This window comes from Sinocyclocheilus rhinocerous, unplaced genomic scaffold, assembly GCF_001515625.1.
Source record: "Sinocyclocheilus rhinocerous isolate Xijiao unplaced genomic scaffold, SAMN03320098_v1.1 scaffold625, whole genome shotgun sequence".
Lineage (NCBI taxonomy): Eukaryota > Metazoa > Chordata > Actinopteri > Cypriniformes > Cyprinidae > Sinocyclocheilus > Sinocyclocheilus rhinocerous.
Window position 1 is genome coordinate 143405 of NW_015646350.1, and position 25678 is coordinate 169082.

A 25678-nucleotide genomic window follows, 5' to 3' on the forward strand; every position below is an offset into this window, starting at 1 on the left:
GGTTCAGCTTGGGAAGTTATAGAAAAAAAAAAAAAAAAAAAAAAGCTAAATTATTGACATGACATATAGGCTCAAGTTTTGGTTAGCTAAAGTTTTAAAATACAGTATAATAATTATTATTTTTATAATATATATTTTTTTTTGCCATTTATTGCCAAATAATGAAGTAAGTATTGACTTACTAACATGTAAGCTAATTTTTAATTTGAAGTGAAGCTATTTTTTTCTTAGAGGTGAAAGCATGAGTATTATTAAAAGTGTATGTTTTAACTGTGTTTACTTTAATCCCTTCACATAGAAACTATCATATGGAGGTCTTGGTTTTAGGCATAAATTATTAAAAATATAAAACTCTCGCTTCAAAGTTCCAGATAGCTCAACTGAAGCTGGTCCACCCGTGCTGCAAAGAACGGTAAACATAATGAAAGTAGACTTAGCCCTCTGATTTCATTAAAAACATAGTGATATAGACAAACAAAACGGATTTCTCATTTCACAAGCATCAGTTCTCTGCTCTGGTGGCGGAGAGCCTGTCTGTACTCATTGCATTGTGTGAATAATTTAATGAAGCTGACAATTCACGTGATAAGCCGTTTTATTATTCAAGGGCCCATTCCTGTGCTGGGAATGTATGGCAAAATGCGCTATGCTGCAGTTATGCAATCTGACATTGCATAAGTCAAGTGGCCCACAGACAGACTACAGGAGGAGCAAACAAAAGAAAAGATGCAAAGAAGGATAGAAACCGCCAGCGTGAGTCAGAGCCGTGGCCCGGCAGCCTCTCGAGAACACCAGTTTGATTAATGACACTTCAGCACCTGCAAATCTCAATGAAAACATCTGAGATTCTCAGACTTTTTCACACACAAGCAGAAGTTAATTTGTTCCCCTAAAGATTCTCAATACTATGAAGAAAATCTGTTACCATTTTCTTTTTAAAAAACAGACTGCATAATACAGCTCGGGTATAAACAGTTCTAGAATACAAATATAATTTTAAGATGAATTAAGCAATTAAGTTTTTGTTTCAACCATAAACCTTTTGTTAGAGTTATGCTTAAAACAATAAAAACCCATTTTGCAATCAGGTGAGAAAAAAAAACAAGATTTATTATCTGAAAGCAACTCAAAAACATGAACGCAATTTTATTTTTCATGTAAATACATATTGTTTTAAGGATGGTTAATTCAAAAAAAGAAAGAAAATAAGATAAATACTGATTATGAAAATTATTAAATTATTAAAAATTATATTATGCATAAATGATAAGTAAATAATTTTTACAGTATATTGACTATAAAATAATCTTATTAAATTCATTAAGATTACTTTGCCTAGGTGCAAAATATGCCAAATTATTTACATGAAATATAGGCTGAATTTATGGTTAGTTTAATTGTTTTGTATTATTTTTCATTAATAAATTAATTAATTAGTTTAATTATTTATTTGTATATTTAATTTAATTTAATTTTATTACTTTATTTATTTTGCCATTATATTAAAATAACTTTTTTTCAATTTTTTTTTTTTTTTGGTAATAGCTCACCTCTTTTTATTTGCTTGAGTGAATAATATCAGCACAATAACTCCCTGTCCGTGAACTGATTCAAAAAAGTCTATGCAATGTGATTCAGTTTTTATTAGATACATCTGACAATATTTACAGAATGACTCAGAGTCTGGATCATTTTCAAGATTTAACAAATACTGACAAATAATGCACTTGTTTGAACAGCTTGCAACCAGCTCACAGCTGTCCAATTATATGATATTACTAATTTATGGTGGGAAAAAAAACGAGACCTGTGATCTAAGAAAATTGGCTGACTAAACGATCCCAAGTTAATTTCAACTGGCTTACAGTCGAATGAGTCTAGTAAAATACTGGAGATGCTCCAAATGTAGCTAATTCTCCAAAAGATGGGAAGTTAATAAACAAATTAGTTACAGAATTGTAGATTAGGGGTGTGCAGCGGAGTCAATATCTGAATATGTATCTGTAGCAATCTAAAAAAATAAAATTGTATCTGTATTCGGAAAGTTCTTCAAATTACATAAAAAGTTTTAAATGTAATTCTATTATTAGTACACTCACCACACACTGCCAGCTACTTTGGTGCGAAGACCAATATACAGTGGGTACGGAAAGTATTCAGACCCCCTTAAATTTTTCACTCTTTGTTATATTGCAGCCATTTGCTAAAATCATTTAAGTTAATTTTTTTTCCTCATTAATGTACACACAGCACCCCATATTGACAGAAAAACACAGAATTCCAAAAATACAAAAAAACGTCACTTTTAACTGAAATCAATTATAATAACAACAACAACAACAATGGGAACAATAACACAGGCAAAAATGACGTTCATAAATATTTGACCAAAAAAGGGGGTTATTATTATTTTTGAACTGAAGTTTGTGGATTGATAGTTTTATTATGAACACCTGATAACACTCATTGCTTTGTATATAATTCCTGAGAATCAGTGAATTGACACACTGAAGAAGGCTGAAACATTTGTCTTGCAGGTTTAAAATATTTTTGAACTGGTTGGTTATAAATGTAATTCTGTTCTCCTGGTTGATATCTGTTTCATTTTCATTTAACACATATTATTATTATTAAACTTTCTTTAAATATGTTTTAATAAAACAATACAATTAAATATTAAAAAAAAAAAATCTTTATTTTTTTCATTTTCCAGAGGAACTTTGAGTACCGCTTTATGTCAGAACAATCATCCACAACCTCAAATAAGAGGACTCTAAATAAAATAGCTAGAGAACAACGAAGTTGAAAGAAAATATTCAGTAGTTGAAACTTTTACTATGCATAATATTAATGCAAATCTGAACACATGAAGAATGCATAAATTACAGACCAGCTCCAGGAGAGAGTGATACAGAGAAAGTGTATCATATTGTACAAGGAAATAAAACATTTAAATAAACATATCAAATAATAGAAAACATGCATGATTCAGTATCTTACTCTGGTCAAGCTCTGATTTCTAAGAGATGCACAGTGGCAGCTATGTTTCAGTATACACTCATTCTCACACACACACACACACACACACACACACACACACACACACAGGTTTGTTTTTGTGAAAAGTGGGGACATCCCATAGGCGTAATGGTTTTTATACTGTACAGACCGTATATTCTATTGCCCTACACCAACCCTACCCCTAAACCTACCCCTCACAGGAAACTTTGTGCTATTTCAGATTTTCAATACACTCCATTCTGTGTGATTTATATGCGTTTTGAAAAGTGGGGACATGGGGTAATGTCCTGAAAAGTCACCTTCTCCTTGTAATACCTATGTCATACCCTTGTCATTATACAAATTTATGTCCTCATTTGTCACAAAAACGCGCACACACACACAGAGACGACTGTAATGCACTCACAGCCACAGCCACAGCCACACATTCTGTGTGTGTGTGTGAGAATGAGTGTAAACTGAAACTTACACTCATTCACACACACACACACACACACACACACACACACACACACACACACACAGCATTATTTTGAAAGTTTATATATAATTTTAGAATATAATGTATAATATCGTGATTTCCTTTGGCTCACCAAACATGAGGAGCGACTGTATCTGCCAACTATTTTTCCTATTATTCAGTAGTTTTTCATGTTGAAGCCATTATCCGTGCCTTTCCGAATAAGTTATTTAGCTTCAGGTACATGCAGATACTCATGCAAGTTATTTTGATAATTACAGATAGTATCAGGCCATATTAACACACTCATTGTCTATATCAGACCCTAATGAAAATGTGATGCAACGTTTGCCGTATCCTCCCCTCGTCTTTTCTTTTCTCTGGAGCATCTTGTGAGTGGATCACTGGACTCACTGCACTTGAGACTGATGCCTCTGCTTACACCGAGGGAGATAGAGATGTGTGGCAGTGAAAGAAAAGCTTGTGTCCACGTCTTTGCTCTGGGGTGACCGCATACCGCTCAGAGGACAAGAGACACTTTGCTTTTTATGGGACACATTATCTCCACTGCGCTCACACTGATTTTACGGCTCTCCGAGATACTCCTGCTGTTTTATCTGTGCGACTGCCAGAGCACATGTTGTAAATACAACAGAACAAATAAACAGATACAAATACAATATAAGTCTGGCTCAGATAAAGCAGTCCGTGAATGTGATGATGTCTAGGAATGATCAGATGTAATCAGCAGAATGGACGTCTGTTTTTTCTTGCCAACAAACTCACTGGCTATAATGGCACATTTGACTTAGACAAAGTTTTAGCAAGCGCAAATAAACAGGGTCAGGACGAGTGATCTAGGAACAGAAGGAGCAGAAATGGACCTGCTCCAAAGGATGCTTTTGGCACATCAAATAAAACCTTTGAGGATGCATCTAGATATGACTGCTGAATTCCATAATGGTAATTGCTTCAGGGCATCTGCCAAACTTCTCTTGTTCAGTGTGGGAGGAAATTCTCTATGCAATCCACACATCAACATATCAACAAAGTGTTATTGCTTCTCAAGGACACTAATTGTTCACGATGATTCATTGTATGACATACAAGTTTGCATATCGACTACATTATGTCTTTGGGTGAAACTCATAAAACCATCAAGAAATGAGACTCTGAAAATGAAGTCATTTAGATTTACTTATTGCACTGTGATTTTAATTTCTCGATAATTAAACCCATTCCCCCCACCATTCTCATTAATGTATGGCAAAAAAAAAAAAAAACTCATTCTCATTATAAAGCAAAAGCAATATGCAAAAATGTCAAATTGCAAAGTTGTACGGCTTTTAATTTATGCTAATTAAATGTAAAAAGTCATGAAATGACAGTAAATATGAATAAAAAATAAAAAATAAAAAAAACAAACAAAAAACAGCAACAACAACATCTGGAATATATTAGGATAAATTTACCTTTATGAAAAAAACATTATGTCAACATAATGCCACTGTCACGAGTCCTGTGCCTGCCCTTCCGTTCGCTCACCACCAGAGATCACCCGCTCATTACGATGGACTCTTGCACCACACTACTATTGCACTTCACACCGGACTACATTTCCCATCACCCATTGCACTGATTACACCCACAGCTGTAACCAATCAAACACACTTCATAAGCCATGGACTTTCTCTTTCTCACCGCAGAGTACTGTTTAGCGTATATCGCTCACCTAGTGATAGCTACATTACGGAGCCAGTTCCATCAAAGTTTATAATTCTAGTTTCCATAGTCTAGTCATAGTCTTGCCTTGCCTGTTTTCTCGTGTTCTGATTCTTGCCTGTGTATCCTGGATTACCCCTCTCGTCTCGCCCTGTTCGGATACTGATTACCCCTCGCCTGGACCAAAGCCTGTGTTTTGTATTAACCCTTTGGATTACCCTGTTTGGACCTTGTCTGCCGGAGATCGACCACACCCGTTCATTGGACTACTCTTGTGTCTTGCCCACTATATACCTGTTTGCCATTGTCTGACCCTCGCCTGTTTTGACCACGTCTTTAAAATAAAGCTTTGCAAATGGATCCGCACGTCTCTCGTTCCTGTCGCCCCGTAACAGCCACAGTCCCCAAAAAATGTTTATTGTCCTAAACAGGAATTATTTTCTTCATGCAAAATAATTTCTTTTTTATTTAATTTTTTTCGTGAAGTAAAAGAATACTTTCTGTTTTTTGTAAGATTCGACACATTATTTTTTTGTAAACAACAAATGCACAAGTAAATAAAAACTAAGCAACTAACTAAAATGAATCATGATATAACTAGTACCAATATGACCATTATATGTCTTCTATTATGTAAATGGTCTTATTCAAACTGAGGTAAACTTATTCATGATAGCAGGCAACACGAAACACAAAAGCGGTAGGTCCTGCCAAACGTTTGGCTGAATAGAAACTAGCTATCCGGAGAGAGAGTGGGTGGCCTCTACAGAATCACAGCTCACTGTTGTCAGGGATTCATCACAGTCACTGCAGTCACCAGCCCGGATAATCACCCGATCACAGTCACCTGAGTTCTGATCACCCGCACCTGCTGTCACCAATCAAGCCACACTACAAATACACACACATCACAGTCACTCACTGTCCGGTCTACCGTTCACTCCTACAAACTACTCTGGACTCTCTCTGCCAAATTCTCCTAGAACGGATTACCTGCTGTTCCTCCCACGATCAAAAATCTGTTTTATTCTAGCTTAAAGCATTCTCTTTTATCAACACTTGAATAGGTAGGTTTCATAAAAAATGCATAATTTTGAGCAAAAAGGTGAGAAAATCACATTTTTATCAAAAACTATATCTGGATAATATTCAGTACGATTATCAAAGCATAAATCCAGTAAATCGCTTCCATCAACACCTCCAAAGCTTGCACAGACATATACCACTTCTTGGATCAACATTTTACTCCGTAACATTATGCAGGTTTAATTTATATGCTGTCTATTGCTCGCATTATTTTTCATATGCATCTGTTTACATAAGAGATCGCTCATTTCTCCATCCTGTTCACGTGTGTTTTTGTTCGGGAGGTTTTGTACTCGTTCAGAAGATGTGTAATAGCACCCCTGAGTGTATAACAGTGAAAACACGGAAAGCCGTAAAAACATCGTCTTTGGCGGGGAAGCGTTTTCTTCTAAAAGACGAGATACCTCGTCAATGGCAGGTAAGAACAAATCAACATATAATTTACAGTCAAAAACTGCAAACTGATATTCCCAGAAATCCCACGTGGCACTCCACATTTGAAAGTATTTTGTTTAAATAATCATGTTTCTTAATAGTTTTTGTTATCAGTTATGTAGGCCTACATTTGGATTTTATGTTACAGCTTCTGTAGTTTAATGAATGTTTATGGCATTAAGTGTTGTGTGTTACCATGATGGTGTTTTGTGTTAATATACTTCAGTTTGTGAAAAAACTACTTGTGATGAACTTTGATATTATAATATAACATATGGTAGAGTCCCAACCTCGTGGTTAATATAATAAAACATAATATAATAACAGTATAAATTATATATTATATTATATTATATTACATTATAAAATATATGCCAAGAACCCAAACTTAAAGATACATGAAAAAAGGTAAAAATTGTGGATTTACAATCATAATAATCCTGAATTTAAAATCCTACTCTGAAGAAAAGAGACACTCCTATTTCTCATATGTTCATATGACGACTAAAAACATCTTCTAGAGCATTTATCACAGTTGCGCAGTTCTTGCATCACATGCAGGATTACGAGGTGCTCTATCACAGCAGAGATCTTGAATGAGGATGAAGATTGTGCATTGTGTGTGTGTGTGATTCAGAGCAGTGGAATCAGCACCCGTCTGACCTGCGGCTCTTCCCCAACTGTGCCGCACCATCCGCCTCCTCTCGCTCAAAGAGCAGTAGCTCGCCCTAATTAAATTGTTTTAATTAAATTAATGAGCATCACAAGCCAGACTCCAGCTGACCAACTTCAGCCTTAATTCAACTCATAAATCACTCAAACGATTGCATTCTGGGTTTCCAATAGGACAGATATAATCAAGAACAAAATGTCATGTTTGATTGTATGAAATCATTAAATATTATGATGCCGTCCAGACGAGTGTTAGTGATGACAGCAATACGGTTAATCTCATGTTGTGTCCACTGTGAGACTTTTTCTATGCAGTTGTTCGGGTGTTGCTACAATACTTTGGTTTCTATATGGAGAGAGATTTGTTGCATAATTCCAAATAAATAGATTATGATCCACAAATAACTGCAAAGAGATTAACAAAAATGAAACATATTGACAAATCAATAGAATGAGATCCACAAATAAATCTTACGAGTTTCACAAACATGAATTAAATTCACAAATAAATAAAATGAGATTTACCAATATAAAACATATTCACAAATATCTTTTTATGTCACAAACACAACTTTGCCCGGCATTAATTAATGAATCGAAACTTATTTTGATGTGTTGACTGACGTACTAAAGCACAAGTACTTGATTATAATTTAAACTGTAGTGTGTTATTCAACATTACATATACAGTATATATTAATATACCAAACCTCATCATTACAAATGTATAATTACGAATATATTTAATATATTACATACAAGTTTCAATAGTAATGACATTAAAGAATATTTTAGTTTACAATAAATTCTAGTCTATATATTCAGCAGTACACTTTAACCATATTTCAAACACAATAGTAGTAACCTAATTATTACATTTAAATTTAATAGTTAAATTACATGTAAAGTTAACTGCATTTAAAGGGGTCATATGATGCGATTTCAATTTTTCCTTTCTCTTTGAAGTGTTACAAGCTCTTGGTGCATAAAGAACATCTGTAAAGTTGCAAACACTAAAGTCTCAAAACCAAAGAGATATTCTTTATAAAAGTTAAGAGTCAGCCACACTGTGTGTATTTATATATACAGTACATAATAAATATACACAGTACACACAGATATATTATGTAAACAAATTTTTTTATTTTGGATGCGATTAATCGCGATTAATCATTTGACAGCACTAGTTTAAACTAATATATTTTAATTTAATTTAATTCTTTATTTTTCGAGTCTAACACCACCCTTCAGCAATGACCTACTCACAATACAGCACGGCCTCTCGTACCTTATTGCTTATTAAAGTTTATACGTTTTTGCAAAAAGTAGTCTTTATAAAAGTATGCTAAAGTGTACTCATTTTTCACAGTGGAAATCTATGGTAATTTGTTGCCTGTTTAAATCACCCAACAGAAGAAAATCCAATTGCTTAAAGAAAACACCTCTCTTCAACAGACTGAATGACTTGACATCATTTACCCAGTTATGCACTTGAGTTTAATACATAGGGTTTAAATCAGTAGCCTTCTGTATGAGTAATAGTAATAGTGATGCTTGCCTTGGCAAACACCAGTAATTATGTACTGAGAATGACAGGCAGTGCTGAATGTGCATTTATTCATTGAATATAAGTCAGAAGTACCCTGTTTGAATGAGCAGTATGCTTAGTATAAAGAGAAGTTTAGTTCCACAGGGTCCCACATGATCGTGATGTTTTTGAACTGAACTCTAATGCAAGCCAACTATTTGCTAATGAACTACTCAAAATACCGTTGTATAGACTAGCACCATCACACCTTGAGTGTTTTCTCTTACTAATCTAAAAAGGTTTTTAATTATCCAAGCACAGAGTTTATCGATATTACTCACTGAAACTAAATATTTATAATATATTTTTTACAGTTATCATTATTTTCGTCTTGATTTCCAGTAAAAAATCTAAACTATAGAAAGGCATTTTGTTCATCAGTTCTTACAGACGCAATAAGTCAGTATTCACAGCACACAGTTGCTATGAATGACTGATTATTACGGTGTACGTTCTGACACAAACCGCTGTCTGACGAATTAGCAGACATGACACCATAACCAATCACAAACTGAAAAATTAGTTGGCATATTTGTGTTTACACTGTAAAAAAAAATCTGTAAACTTTACAGTAAAAAAACGGCAGCTGTGGTTGCCGGAATGTTACCGTAAAAAATATGGTAGCAACATTTTAGGTTTTACGGTTATAACTTAAATTTACAGTTAAATACCGCAATTAAATGAACTGATATAATGTTAATATACCAACCTATTGAAGTACTGAAATCGGTTTTGTACCTTTGTAATACACTGATAACCACCAAACGCAGGTGCTGAAGAGAAAGTCACATGATGAACCAAAGCCCATCACAAGCAGCTTTTAAATAATAACATATATAGAAGGTGCACAGTGTCATTCACACAAACACCAAACACCATCATGGTGACACACTTTTTCACTTCCAAAAACGGTATACTACCGTAAAATTACATGTAATGTCCAATACAGTTTTTCACCGTATATAGTAGGGGAATTTACCGTTAACCATTTAACAGGTTTTTACTGTAGCATTTTTACAGTAATTTACTGTTAAATTCACAGTCATTTTTTACAGTGCAGTTGTTACTTTTCTCGCTTAGATGTTGCTTAACACTTTCTCTGTTAGAAGAAAAGGAAATGCAATCATTGTGTCCATAATGTTTTTATTTTCTCAGCATAAATTGAGGTCTTTCGATATGCTTAAAAAATAAACTCAGGTATTAAAGGGGTCATATGATGTTGCTAAAAAGAACATTATTTTGTGTATTTGGTGTAATGAAATGTGTTTATGCGGTTTAAAGTTAAAAAACCACATTATTTTCCACATACTGTACATTATTGTTTCTCCTCTATGCCCCTATGACCCCTTTAAACAAAAAGGTATTAGACTCTGTAAATAGGTAATTACTCATGCAATTTTACTTTTTTTTTGTTTTGTTTAGATATTTTTCCTAGAGAACAAGACAAACATACTGATTGCAAAACAGCAATGACAACAAGCAAATACAACAGAAACCGAAAGCTGAACTCACACTGACTATCAGCAGAAACGCCCTGTTCTCCACCAAGAGCGACTACATAAACTCACCGTGTTTTCATCTACAGCCTGTTACTGCTGATCAGAGCTCAGTAGGAGCATTCATTATGGATGTCAAACAATTACAAACTTTAATTTAATTAATTACATGATATGCAGATTATTTAACTGAATTAATCACAATTATGCTAATTTAATAACATTAAACTATTATGGCAGATTAAATATTTTATATTTAAAAGTGACATTTGAAACTGACCCTTTAAGACAAAGTGACATGAAACCAGGATCAAATTATCATTGAATTATTATAACGATTATCTGTGTTTATCTGTTTTGCTGGCAACTATTATATATTAAAACGTATTTTATTTCAGCTATAGTTGCCAAAGCAATATTTTCATTTAGTTTAGTTAACTTGATGACTTGATGTACTAAATTAATAAAAATGAAATAAAAATGAATAAAAAATAGACATATTTAAAAATAAATAAATAAATCTGACAAAAACACACAACAAAATGACCAAAACTTTAATAAAAAGAAAACAGAAAACGCAAAAATAAAAACAAATTCAAAAATTGTAATAAAACGTATAATAGTATCGAAATTATACTACAATAATACAATATATATTATATTACACTAATAGTTAATATTTGAAGCTATATATATATATATATATATATATACACATACATACATACATACACACACACACACACATTCACATAACTATCAATTTAATGTGAAAAACAGACATAAACACTTTCAGTTTACAAATGAAAACATGCATCATATGACATATTCAACATTTAATCACTACTGAAACTACTAAAAATATTAGTTTCAGTAGTCTGTATGGTAAGGGATGTCCCTACCATTCCTGCTCAAATGTACACCCATATCAGAAACTTGTCTCCGGGCATTGCATTACTGGTGGTTGAACATTTCCACTGGAAAGCCATCTGATTGAGCTCAGTGAGATGACAATGAGTGTTCCCCGCACATCCCAGCGGATCCAGACCGCTCCGTTTGTCACTTAATGAGGGTTTTTGTGGCCCTTGGGCCGAGCTGGACGCACAAACAAATGCGAGGGTGGAAACTATTCAAAGACTCTTGAGCAACTGCTCACATCATACTAAATCAGCTCTCAGATTTGTAGATTACAACTGAATATGTCGCAAATGACGAATTCAAATCAGTGTATCATTACAACAAATCACCTTGGGTGGACTCTTTAAACATGTTGTTTCACAGGCTTGTTTCAGCCTCAGTGCTTTTTCCTCAGTGTAAAGCTGCTCTTCCTCATTCATTACGAATTGTATCTTTCAGTTTATTGTCGCCCCTATGGCTCTTCAATTAAGCAGCTGTTTTTACGGAGGGTAATAAGACTTCACTGCACCATGATGAACAGGCGAACAACCACACACTCTTTTCAGAGCTACAATGTTAGTTTCACTCTGGCTTCCTCTTGTCGTGGATGGACATCCCTAATGCAGATACAGTATGGCCACATCTGAGATACCACTTCTGAGTATGAGCGAAGGATCCACCTGACCTGATGCTGGTTTTTCTGGTTTGGTGCTGGACTAATTACTAGTAGAGTATGGTTTTACCAACAGCAAGGCCATGGGTTCGATTCACAGGTTACGTGTACACAGAAATGCTTTGCATAAAGTGTTTGCCAAATGTGTAAATGTAAATTTTGATTTGAAGCGGATTAAAAACGAATATTCTGTTATCATTTACTCACCCTTATGTCATTACAAATTGATTTTTTTTTCTTCTGTGGAACACAGGTAAGATTCTTTGGAAGAATTTTGCAGCTGTTTGTGTTTGTACAATAAATGGGGTCCAGAAAAGTTTAGCTCATTGGTTCTTGTGTGTCACGTGACTTAATGTTATGATGTCACATTTTTCTATTCATTTAGTGATCATATTGCCTCAGAATACTTCTATGTAACCACTGATTAAACCAATAGACAAGTCTCTTATGTCCTTTTTGGAGCTTGGAACTTTTGGATCCCATTGACCAGTATTGTATGGACAAAAACAGCTGAAAGACTCTTTAAAATCTCTTCTTCTGTGTTCTGCAGCAAGCAGAAAGTCATACAGGTTTGGAACAACACGAGGGTGAGTGGATTTTTGGGTGAACTAAGCCTGGTCGAGATGCCAGCATGCAAAACACAACATTTGATTGTCTTTTCAGCAGGTCTGATAAATGTCAAGATGTTCAATGAATTATGGTTTGTTCTTCTTGTAAGCTAATTTTCCGGTTTCTGAAGACTTGTAATGTAGTGCATGACTGCTTTATTTTAATTTTATGGTAGTTTTTGTCCTTTATGCAACTTCACAACATCTGGTCACAATCTAATGGAAAGAGCAGCTTGGGCATTCAAAATCTTTTTTGTCGATTTTTTTTTTGTGAACTTTGTGAGAACACTCATTTCTTGATGGAGTTTGTCACTACAGTGATGGTTTCCAAACTAATGAGCTATATCCTGAAAGAAAGAGGCAGTTATGCTCATAAAGAAGGGAATTCGGTCCGTGTTCATTCGTTTTTTGATTTAATATCGAAAACAGAAACATGAGAAAACGGCACCATTTTAATTTTTCGTTTTTTTTTTAAACATGAAAAGACAAGAATTCACCTTAATTTTTCGTTTTTACATTCAGGGGTAGAAAATGGATAAACAGTTTGAATGTTCGATTTCCACGTGTGGGAGGGAATTAAACGCCCCTTTCACTGATTGGTCAATCAAAAATGAAACATGTCGTCTTCAGTTCTGTGCAACAGAATAAGAGTCCTCCGCGGTTACAGTGTTTATTGTAACTCCTGCATTTCGTCTCTGTCTCATCAAACAACCAGACTAAAGCCCCGTTCACACCAAGAACGATAACTATAAAGATAATCTTAACAAATGGACAGGGTTTATTTCTATGTAGGCATAGCTTCTCTATGGCAAGTATTAGGTGCTTATTGCATAAATATGTATGTACCTCGGATCTGCAGCCACATTACCCTTTTAGTCTATTTCTTTGGTGCACGTACCGGCACGGCAGTAAATGCATTAACACAGCAAATGTCACGCAGCTTTGCCACACAGATTTTGATAACTGGACAGCTAAATAAAATGTGCGGTCCGCCAAAGAAATAGACTAAAAGGGTAATGTGGCTGCAGATCTGAGGTAGGCTACATACATATTTCTGCAATAAGCACCTAATATTTGCCATATAGAATCTATGCCTACACAGAAGTAAGCCCCGTCTAGGCACTGCCCCAGTATGGTTTGTGTCAAGCCATTTGTTAGTATGGTTGTTTGATGAGAGGGAGATGAACGCAGGAGTTGCAATAAATGCTTTAACAGCGGAGGACTCTTATTCTGTTGCACAAAACTGAAGATGACATGATGACGGCACCATTTGATGCTTGCTTGACTAATCAGTGGAAAGGGGCGTTTCATTTCCGCCCACACGTGGAAATCGAATATTCAAACTGTTTATTCAATTTCTACCCCTGAATGTAAAAACGGAAAATCAAGGCGTTTTTTTTTGTTGAAAAAACGAAAATCAAAAATGGTGCCTTTTTCTCATGTTTCTGTTTTCAATTTTAAATAAAAAAACGAATGAATGCAACGTACACAGACTGAATTCCACAATGATATTGTACTTTTTTTTGTTTGTATTGACTACTCTAACACAATCCTATAGGGCAGATTTTAAATAATGTTCTCCTGCCAATAAAAACTATGATCCATTGTAGTACTAACCATCACTTGTGTCTTATCAAAGATTATTCATAGTGCAAAACTGTGATGCAAGACCAGATGGGAATGAGTGTCCACGGTGATAAATGACACTAGCTGTTTTATGGTTTCTCTCAAATTTATTATTGGTTGGCTGCTTACAGGGCAGATACTGTTTTCACCATAATTATTTATTTATTTTAAATTATGAAACAGATTGTTTTAAATACATTAGTTGACAATAACTGGGCAGCTGACAGAAATCATAAAATATAAATGAAAAGGGAAAGATTACTTTTCCTGTGTTGATCTTTTTACATCTAAAACCCCCAACAATTTAATTTGAGATGCAACATTTTCTCTAATTGGATAAACACTTGGCCAAAATCCCTTCCTTTAGGAAAACAAAATCACGAATAAGATATATCTTTTTAACACACAATAAGATTAGATGGAGAATGAATGGAGATTAAAATCGAGAAAAGGACCTCACAATAGTTTTCACACGTCTCTTCCGGCAGTTTCAGATCTCAAGAATATCTGCTATCAAAATTCTCAAATCTCAATATGAACTCAAATATTTCTCTTCAAATTCATCAAAGACCAAATTTTCTAAGCTATTCTATTCACATTAAATGTATATCTCTAGTCTAACCAAACCTCAATAATGATCATTTAATGCCATCTTATTGCTCCTAAGGAATTTGGGAGAGACATCTATAAGTGAAACAAAGTCTGATGTTCCTCTAGATGTCCTGCACCATCAGGTAATTGGTCATGTAGATGTCTTAGATGGTGGGTATGGAGTTAAAACCCCAATTCTTCATATTAAATGTCTCAAACACATATGAACATACACAATAGAGCAAAAACAACCCAACAGCTTCAACATCTGAAACTGAGAGATCAGACAAGCTATAAAGCACAAATATCTTTACCACATTTTCAAATTTCCCCTTATAAATCTGATCTCAATGTCACATTATACTGTACTCCAGTTCAGGTCTAAAGCCTTGATGACACAGCATTTGTCCTTGAGAACGTCCCTTCCTTGTGATCCCCAGTCCTCTGCAGGAGAATCCCAAGAGAGCGAGAAAAAAACACTTGCCAGAGAGAGAGCGAGAAAGAGAGCGAGAAAGAGAGCTGCCAAGCATCTAAGGAAGTTCCCTTATAATTCCAGCGTGTCCAATTGACACTTCCAGCATCCAATATAAGCACTAAATCAAGCATCTAGCAGAAACACAACACATATACAGCAACCACTGTGACAGGACACACCAAACCCGATCTCAGAGTACTTAATGGAAAACAACTGATGGATTGTTATAAATGTTCACTGTGGAAATTTCTGAAGACTATAATAATGTTTGGGAATGGTATTGTTTATCAAGTTTTCCCTAAAGTGTTTTTCGCACAACACAAGGTTGAAATCTACAACAAAGTGCATTGAAATGAAGGCAGACAGCAGGTATCCAGTTTCCCCCTTTCTTTGCTGTACCGCAGAGCTGTTTTAATGCACTTCATTGTCTGTGGTCTCTCTCTGTGATCCTCTCTTACGGCAGCTGTACCAGCAAGCCGCAGCATATTGTTCGATGATGGGGAGGAGGGTGTCGTTCCCATTGCCCCTCCGGGGAAAACGTGGGAGCTGTCAGCGGGACTGAGCTCTGGAAACTCTCCAGGAAGCGACCGGCACCCATGCACGGACGGAGTAAACACCCACCCACTGACAGCTCGTGGCTGATTTTGCCCTTGCACACCTTACCGGGACCAGCTTCCTGTGACGGGTCCCTGACTCCAACCTCTGTGAGGTGTGACAGAAAGCTGACCTGAGATCAGCGAGTAACGCAAGTTCAACTAAACTAACTGATAAAACCGATACGCCGACTGGGACGAATGCTCTGAGCTCAGGACACTGCAGCAATTCCCAATCAAACATCAGTTAAACATCACTTTAGACACCAGTTTTCTTCAGACTCAACACAAACAAGAGTTATCCAAATCTGACAAGCGTATGAATCACACTGCAGTACTCTAGTATTCAGCCAGGCCACTCTCGAATGGGCTTCCCTCTCCGCTGTAAGATTAAGTCATAAGCATCTAGTGCCCTGGACAGCCTTTCCAGCATCCAGTGCTGCATATCCCACCTTCCCATATCCGGATCCCCCTCCCAATTTTGCAGCACCTTTGAGAAAAAACATGTTGAAAAGCTACACACCTGACTGCAGTGATCTGCTCGGTCCTAATCCTCAATGAGCGTCTGGGCCATACACCAGCGAGGCACTTAGGGGTTAACGTTTCAGCGGCGTGCAAACGTCTCCTGCTCGAGCTCTTCCATCAGCATGAGAAACTGCAGTCATCCCCCCTCTCCACTCGTTACTGCAGCACTATACACACACACACTCCAGTGAACACACACGAACACCCCTCCCCTCCTTCTGTGCACTCTCTCCACCACTTTCTCTCTCCCACTGAGAAATCCCCCCCTCCAAATACACACACACACACACACATTCCCTCTCTCTCCATTTTTCCTTCCCCCACCCTTCCCATTTCATCCTTTTCCTAAGCTGCCTGATTGGAGATGCTGCTCACACAGCTCTGCATACATCCCCATTTCTCTGTTCTTATGTCTCCGTCTCTCGCGCTGTGGGGTAATCAGCTCGGGTCAATATGAAACACTTCCTCTGCCGTCCCTATCAAACTCTGTGACCTCAAAATACCCTGTTGTTTTTGCTGAAATGCAGCCTGTGTGATTGTAAAATTCAATATTTAATATAATACAATACAGCTCTCTAGACAGAAGAGTGAAAATGGAGCGGTTGACTGAATTTTTAAAGAGAGGGGCTGCAGAGGTTCTGCTGCTCGCAGTATGTTGCAGGAGAGAGAATGAAAGACAAAGAGGAAACCCTTAAAGTGAGGGTAGAAGAATAGTGGCCAAGTGATATGTAAGGGATAATGTAAATTCAGCCGGTCATTATGGCTAAATAAATTGTACATTATTACAATTAATATAAGATATGCAGGAAATCGGTTGTCTGGGACAGCGGTCAGCTTTATACAGGTTAGTGTCATTATACAAACATACCTGACTAAAGAATGCCATGATTGACCAATCAGAACCAAACATTCTAGAAAGCCATGTAATAAGTCAACTGATTAGAGCTCAACCGATATATCAGTTTTAACGATTAATCGGCAATGATAGTTGTTATCGTTTTGAATTTAGTACATTTTTCTTTCTAGCCATTTTTCTCTCTCCTTTTCATCATTTGTTTATTCATTTTTTTAAATTTCTTTTTATTAGATTTTCAAAATAACAACACAAAAATAAACCAGAACCAAACAAAACTACCTACAAATGATATGGATACTTACATAGTAATACCCTAGATATAAGTACTCCACAGTAAGTACACAGTTCTATGGAGATATATCTTACTATCCAGTAAACCGGTCACAAATAGATTTTACAACTCTTAGCCAGGCCTGTACCGTTCTTGGTTTAGCTTTATTAAATCTAGCTAAAGAACATTCCATATTAACTATATGTTGCATATTCATTAACCACAGTATTTATTCCATATTTTTAATAAAATAAAAATAACATTGTGACGAGAGGGGCGGGGCCGGGAGCCGTGGGAACGGAGCGAGGCCGGTGGAGTAATTGCTAATGCGCGACACCTGCGCCACTCACCGGTCTCGAGTCTCACGGAGGACCTCCGGAAGGATAAAAAGGAGGAGGGACGACAGTGAAAGACGAGAGAGGACCAGGCCTGGAGTTTATTTTGTATTTTGTGTGTGGCAGTCGTCCGCGAGGGGCTGCCGCTTTACTTTTGTTTTGTGTTTGTTTATTTTATTAAAATCTTTTAATGTTCGCCGGTTCCCGCCTCCTTCTTCCCGATCTACAAACTACGTTACAAACATCATCATCAGTAAGTCAGAAGTGATGAAGCATGGCTTTTTTTTACTTTAATTTTATTTGATAATTACAAATCATTGTCATGGTTACCTTATTAATGTTAATTTTCAGCACTATTTTACATTAACTGGAAAGTTTTTCGTTCATACTACTGCTGATTTTAAAATCCGTTATCGGTTATCAGCTAGATATTCCAGTTGTAGTTATCGGTATTTCAAAACTGACACTAGGTAAAATGAGCACTACCATTCAGCCACATATATTGTGCTAACGGATGTCAGTACTTATTAAGTCATGTCTGTTATGAAACCATATGTGGGTTCAAAAAGAAAACAATTACAATTGAAAACATGATTTAAATTAACATACTATGCTGTAAAAATTGGCTTATAGGTGGCTTATAATGTAGCATGATTGTTTGTCATTTGGTCACATATTAAATGGACCAGCTGGTCTACCAGATGATGAGATGTGGTTGAGCTGGTAGAACATTTGATCAAGCTGGTTAGAACTGGTAGATAATCTTTAACCACCAGCCACATTTCAAAACATAATACTTCTACATTAAGTTGGTATAACCTGTTTTTTTCAAGCAGAGCCCATGAATGATGAAAATAGTCTAGGTCAACCAGGTCCACACTTGATGGTTAACACCTAATCCAGCTTGGACCAGCTACAACCCAACACCATTTCCAAAAAAGAGCAACCATCTTAAGTTGCTTTTGGCTTGATTGTACTGCAGTCTATGGCTGCATTTTTATGCAATATTTACTCCAAAGTCACAAAAAATATCTGAACAAAAAGAAAAATATTGCACTATCCATTTTGGACTTAAAATAAAATAGGAATTCAAACTAGTTAAACTTGGGTTAAATGACACGGGCACAATGATCAGTCTATACCAAATATTGATTACATAAAGACCAAATGCTGACTGCAAAAAGACCAAATACTGGGTTTCACTAGCAAAGCTAGTGAAATTAAATTCGTAATGATACATACACTTAACCTATAATTCAACATAAGGATCATGTATAATTTCTTCCTGCATCAAACAGTTCTGTCAACCTCAAATCAATGCAAAAGCATTTTTTTCTGCAGCTAATGGAAGCACTGAAGTGCTCAAACCCCTCTCATTATTTGGGACTGAAAATAAAACGATAGCCGTGAGGTAAATGTAACGAGTGAAAGATGTACTCTAGACAATTCCAGCGTTTAACCGGTGTTTCCCAGTGTTCAGTGACTAATGTGAGAGTTAATGCACACCAGACTAACACAGTAGCAGTGGGATAGCGCTCATACAGCGTATTCACAGTTTGATCTGCCTGTACTTTGTGTTGGTCCACTGTGATTTCAGTCTCGGGCCCCCTGGAGACAGACAGCTGGAGACTCACAAGGCTTTTATTACATGTCACAAAAAATTACCCATCACCCTTAAGTGTGGCTGCCTCCTTCATAGCTGATGAAAATTAAATCAATAACGCCTCAATCACTCTAAGCGGGAGAGAAAAGGATGGCCTTTTCCATTCCTCCACCTCGTCCTCAATGAGAGCCGGATAATTTGGCCCTTACATGCTGTCAATATCTGACGCAAACACTAGCTACATGCTTAGTACAAGATTACTCACATTAACGGGGAAATCTTGGAATGATTTCAAAAATAAATCAATGTGTAAATCAAAAAAGCTCTTTCATGAAGCAATGACACTTACATGTGCTCAAGAGTGTCAAAACATGGGCTGAGGTACCTGCTACACTGAAGAAAATTGAAAGACTACCTCAGAATATACAGACATAAGTTAGCACTTGAGCATTACATGTTCTTTTTGCCTCAAAAGACTGCAAATCAGCCTTTGTAGAAGCTACAGGGTGCAGCAAGCAGATGTAAGTGATCTCAGTAAGATGCTTTTTAGTAGGAACTAGCCATTCCGTGACCACAGAGTATTGACTGATTCTGGATCTATTACACTCACTGGTGACCTCAGCTTGGACCCCGAATGACTTCTGTCCTGAGGCATAGCTCTGAGACCGGATGGAGCTCGTTCTGTTTACTCACAATAACAATAGACCAGCCTTGACAGAAACAGGGTGAAAACCTGTTATCTTTAACACAATTTTTCATTCATATCATGATCCAGATCAGGGTTTCCCAAATGGGGGTTTGTGAGGCAACTGCAGGGGCTCTGAGAGTTGATAAGCTAATGATTAAATCAACTGTAAAATTAAAATAAATAAACGTGGCTGCACAATTAATCAAAATATATCTGAAATCGCTATATAGCTTAGTGCAATTATCAAATTCGAGGCATTTCTGTGGATAGTTTACAGAAGTTTACAGCATATCATCAGTATTTTGCCAAAATAAAAGCTAGAGGATATGAATGTTTAAAAGGTTAAGAATGTAAGACATACATTTTAATATTGTAACTTGAAGTGTAAAATAAAACAATTATGATAATTTTCAAACGTTATTTTTTACAGGCCATTTTATATATATATATATATATATATATATATAAATAACCACCAGGGGGCATCTGCAATTTGTGTAGGTTGCATAGCATATAGGGAGGGCCTGTGCTGTCTAGGGGACAGTTTGGGAACCAACATAAAACAAACTGGACAGCTCTCATGTTCATCCTCACCCTCCCTGGCTCCTGAAAGCTTACGTTAAAGGATTCACGATGAATCCCCTCCATATTTAAGCAGATACAGCCATTGGAATGGTTGAAATTTAAAATAAGCAAGGAGAATGTTCTGCTCTACATGTTTTTGTTCAAACCAGGAGGCAATTAAATACATTTCGCGAGAGTCGTAGTTACAGATCTCTAATCTCATCTAATAAATTGTAATAGCACCACTGTATTTGCAGTTTAATGCGGCCATAGCCAGAGGCCTGTGTGACTCATAACCTACTAAAACTGCTGTGGAGAATTTAAAATTATTACATAAGCATTCTGCTTTATCAGTAATAAGATTCAGAAACCCAACGGTAGTAACCTAAAAACAATACTCGCTCATTTTGCTTAGTAAAACGCTTTCGTAAGTGTTTCCCCAGTCACTCTTGTCTGTGTCTGCCCTCTTCAGTGTGGTGTAGTGTTTCAGCTCTGGAGCTGGTGTGAGTGCTGAGGGAATACCTCCAGATCCTGCATCCTGCAAACAGCTTGTAGCGGGAGCAGGGAGGGGCGGCTCTGGCACGGGCAGGACGTTCTTGGCCACTATAAACCAGGCCCTCTCACTGGGCTTGTCTTGTTTACAATAAACACACTGAGATATTATGCTAACTGACGTGCGTTTTAAAGATAATGAGTGTCATTTTAGTGATATAAGATGGCAAAAGTACACACATCCTTCACTCAAGTAGAAGTACTGTACAGATACTCATGTTTGAAAAGCTGAAGTACTGACTACACTTTTTTTTTACTCAAGTTAAAGTAAAGAAGTATGGGCTCTGACATGTAAAAAAGTAGCCATTACTACTACCTCTTTTAGTGTCACACTGGTAATTATACTTCACTGCATATTAATATAAAATAAATTACAATCAAATTTTGTTAGCTAATGAATTATCCAGGCTGAACAACCGCCATGTAGAACACAAGCAGAGAAAAGGTTAAGGTGACAACAAAAACAATATTTGCCATCACCTATAGGCCACATCCTAGATTGTAGGGTGATTCTGCCTTTTGTCCTTGGAAACAACTCAAAATTATGATGCTTTAAAAATGGCCAAATTGAAGCGAGTTATACTGTAAATTTTACTGAAATGCAAACAGAGACAATTAGAGTGCAAGCATAATTTACACTTGTTTACCCCCTGATATCATGCAGGGGGCCTATAACTATAAATCATTAGAAATGTCTAAGGTTTTATTATAAAATATTATGATGAAAAATCTGTCTGTAATTTCTTCATTTTTGTCAAGGAATGCATCTGCTGAAATAATAATAAAAAAAAACATTCCTGTACACTTCTTTACACTGGAGAAAAATGTTTGGATATGGATGTTTACTTCCAATATCTTTTAGAGAAAAGTGTTATTTTTCCTATTTGCTTTTTTTTTTTACCCAAAAATAGGGTGTTGTGAGTAAGTACACACGTAATGTAATGTCTGTTTCATTCATACTGGTAGCCGGAGGGCAGAAACTCCACAAGTGAGACTCACAGAAGTAATCTAACTTCTGACGCTCCAGGAAATCCCTTATATGGACAAAGACATCCAGCTGTCGCTGTAGCTGAATAAAATGCAGATAGAGACGTTTTACCTGATGAAACATCAATACAATAAACATACAATTGCGACAATAATGGTTTATCTGTGTTCTTCAAGTCATCTCAGGTATTATTATAAAAATAATGTATATTTATAATGCAGTGTTAATCGACTTAGCCTTCTATCACTTGTATAGAATAGCTACTATAAAATAGCATGATTTCTGCCTCATTCTGTGATATGACACAATGTCAGATCACAAAAGGAAGTTATTTCAAACACTCAACTGATGTTATTAAGTGAATTTGGACTAAATACATAATCATTAAATGTTCTCTTTGTCTGAGGACAGATTTGTAAACAGGCTCACACACATGCAGAACTATTGCACACATGCTACTGTGGTAAATGTATTCATCGAACAGACTGATTTTTTTCAACATATTTTGCCCTGAACAGTCCTGCAAATGTCTAATTTCTCGCTATCGATAACTTCCTCTGTCTCATCCATAACGTTAGCCATTCTTCTTGCTCCCTTGCTCTGTGGAAGCTTCATAGACTAGCTATGTCTGTGGTGCCTGATAGCCAGGAAATAATAGACCAGTGGGTGGTTGTGTTTTCTGTATTACATTAGGTTGAAAAAAATAATGAACTAAAATAACGAGCCTGGTTTGAAAATATAAGAAGTAGAAAGTACAGATATTTGTGTAAAAAATGTAAGGAGTGAAAGTAAAAAGTAGTATCTAGTATCTAGTGAAAAGATACCAGAAAAATCTACTTAAGTACAGTAATGAAGTATTTGTACTTCGTTACTTCCCATCTCTTTATAAGACTCCTTCCAATCCAGATTTATATGAGACAACATTGTACACACTGTGGCACTATCAGAATATGACTCAACCAACATCTTCTGATTTTTTAAAAGAAACTATTGCTTTTATTCAACAAGGACACATTACATTGATCAAAAGTGACAGTAAAGACATTTATAATGTTACAAAGATTTGTTCTACTTCAAATAAATGCTGTCCTTCTGGACTTTCTATCAAAGAATCCTGAACAAAAAAATCAAAATTTCCACAGAAATGATATGCTGTAAGTAAACTATTAAAGCAAGTAAACTGTTTACAACAATGATAATAATCAAAACGATTTTTGAGGAGCAAATCAGCATATTAGAATGATTTCTGAAGGATCATGTGACACTGAAGCCTGGAGTAATGATGCTGAAAATTAGGCTTTGTATCACAAGAACAAAATACATTTTAAAATATAATAAAATAGAAAACAGTTATTTTAAAATGTAATAACATTTGACAATATTATTGTTTTTACTGTATTTTTGATTAAATAAATGCAGGTGAGCAAAAGAGAGTTATTTCAAAAACATTAAAATATTTTACCAACCCAAAACTTTTGAATGGAAGCGTACTACATATATTCTATGTTGCATGAAAGTGAAAGACAATAAAACTAACAAAATTAACTAAATACAATGATGTATTAGAATAGGTTTAAGTGTAATGACATTTATTTCTTCATAAAATGTGTGGGTTTTCATTTGAAAAAAGCAAGCTATATATTTTCTTCCATGCTTTTTGACCACATGAAGGCAAGATGCAGCTTGATTGTCTTTGTGGTAAAAATATTTTAACAAGTTAGAAACCAGCTACGATGTTCCAAAAGCCAGCAACTGCCTTAAACTGGTTTAGATCAATCATACACCAAGGCCGGTTTTAATTATATCCATATTTACTGCCCACCTTTCAATTTTCCATTTATCTGGAGCACCAAAAAGTCTCCTGAACTTAGAAACTTGAGCTGGCATCCACAGGACCTCAGAGAGACCTCAAATGACCAGCACTGAAAGTACTGACTTGGAGAAATTGATGCTAAAGTCTCAATGGCTGAGCACAAGCATGTGAATGTAAGTAGGGGGTAATCAATAGCTTTTATGATGGGGACTGAGACAGCTCTCTTATAGAGCCTATAATAATCCGGTTGAGTGCTGCACATTTGCATCATCTGAAACGCACTAGGCCCGATGACATCACACCTCTGAGATCTGTACAGTAAATACTGCATTGTATTAAAACATAATTGTTGATCCATACTTCATTATGAGTGACCTCACAAGCACAGTGTACAACCATATCAGTTCAAAATCAATAGTCTTAAACAAGTCAATGAAAATTTAACCGTTTAGTTTTTCTGGTCTTGATCAACACACACACACACACTGAAACACTATCTCACGTACATTATCAGTCTTTTTTCAGCACCTCTCATAGAGTTTCCAGGCAACTATCAATTAGGGAAATGACTCATATGAAATGTTGGGGGTGGGCTTTCGAAGGAACACGTTTTGTAAGACAAAAAGGATATCCCATAAATCACAGTCCTACCCTGCAGCTCTTGAATTATCACACTCCAGCACACCCATCATGGAGCCGTCTGGCTGAACAAATCTCCATCGCAAAACTGCGTTGTTTTATCATGACAAGGGTTGGAATTCCATTTCTGAAAATAATCTCACGTTTAAGTGAAGGAGAGAGGCTGAGAGATTTTGCTCTGAACAATCTAATCTCAAACATATTCCTCGGTATGTAAACAAAACTCCAGCACCTGTATCATTTGTGTGTCTTGTTGTATTGCTTTTATCTGTAGGAGTCTGTTTCACTTAAATGGGAGTATGTAATTCCCAACTTTTTTAGTTAAAGGACTGCTATTGTCTAACACAATACTCAAAGGCCCCACCATATAAACTTGTATCTCTGCTGTTAAATTATGTTATTAAGACAAAGTTCGTTTTCAAACATTTTTATTAACAGAAACTGAGAGTACTGATATATGAATTAACCACAATCCATTTTGTGATTCCAGATATTTCAAGAACTGCATGTTCATCAATAATAATAAAAAATAAAAAAAACATTTATGAAATGAAAGATTCAATAGCTTCAAATGTTCCAGTTAAATTTTGGAAACAAGCTGAAATATAAGACTCAAAGGACTCCTCAGAACAATACTGTATTATACAAAGTTGCACAGAGTAGTGTATTGTAACTAGAGTTGCTAAGGGCCGGAACATTTCTGGTAAATTTCAAGAAACTCTCTAAAAGTTTCCAATATTTTCCTACAGTTTCCCAAAAATCCTGGAAAGTTTCCCAAAATTCTGGACAGTTTAGATAATTTTTATCACCCATTTGCAACCCTAATTGTAAAACATTCTCAACTGTGACTGTTCTGATAAGGGTGGCAGGGCAAAACAATGCTAAATTCAATTAATAAAAT

At 35.9% G+C, this 25678-nt stretch overlaps 2 protein-coding genes across 2 annotated transcripts in view; both read right to left on the minus strand.

Moving 5' to 3' along the window:
- The window catches only part of LOC107707366 (synaptotagmin-2-like), a 53278-nt gene that overhangs the window by 20445 nt on the left and 7155 nt on the right, over positions 1-25678 (minus strand). The window lies entirely within an intron of this gene.
- The window catches only part of LOC107707367 (titin), a 57495-nt gene continuing 48155 nt past the window's right edge, over positions 16339-25678 (minus strand). The window contains exons 19-20 of the mRNA XM_016511355.1: positions 21233-21418; positions 16339-16433 (exon numbers count right to left, since the gene is read on the minus strand). Of these exons, the coding sequence (XP_016366841.1) occupies positions 16339-16433; positions 21233-21418 (281 nt within the window). The remainder of the gene's footprint in view (positions 16434-21232; positions 21419-25678) is intronic.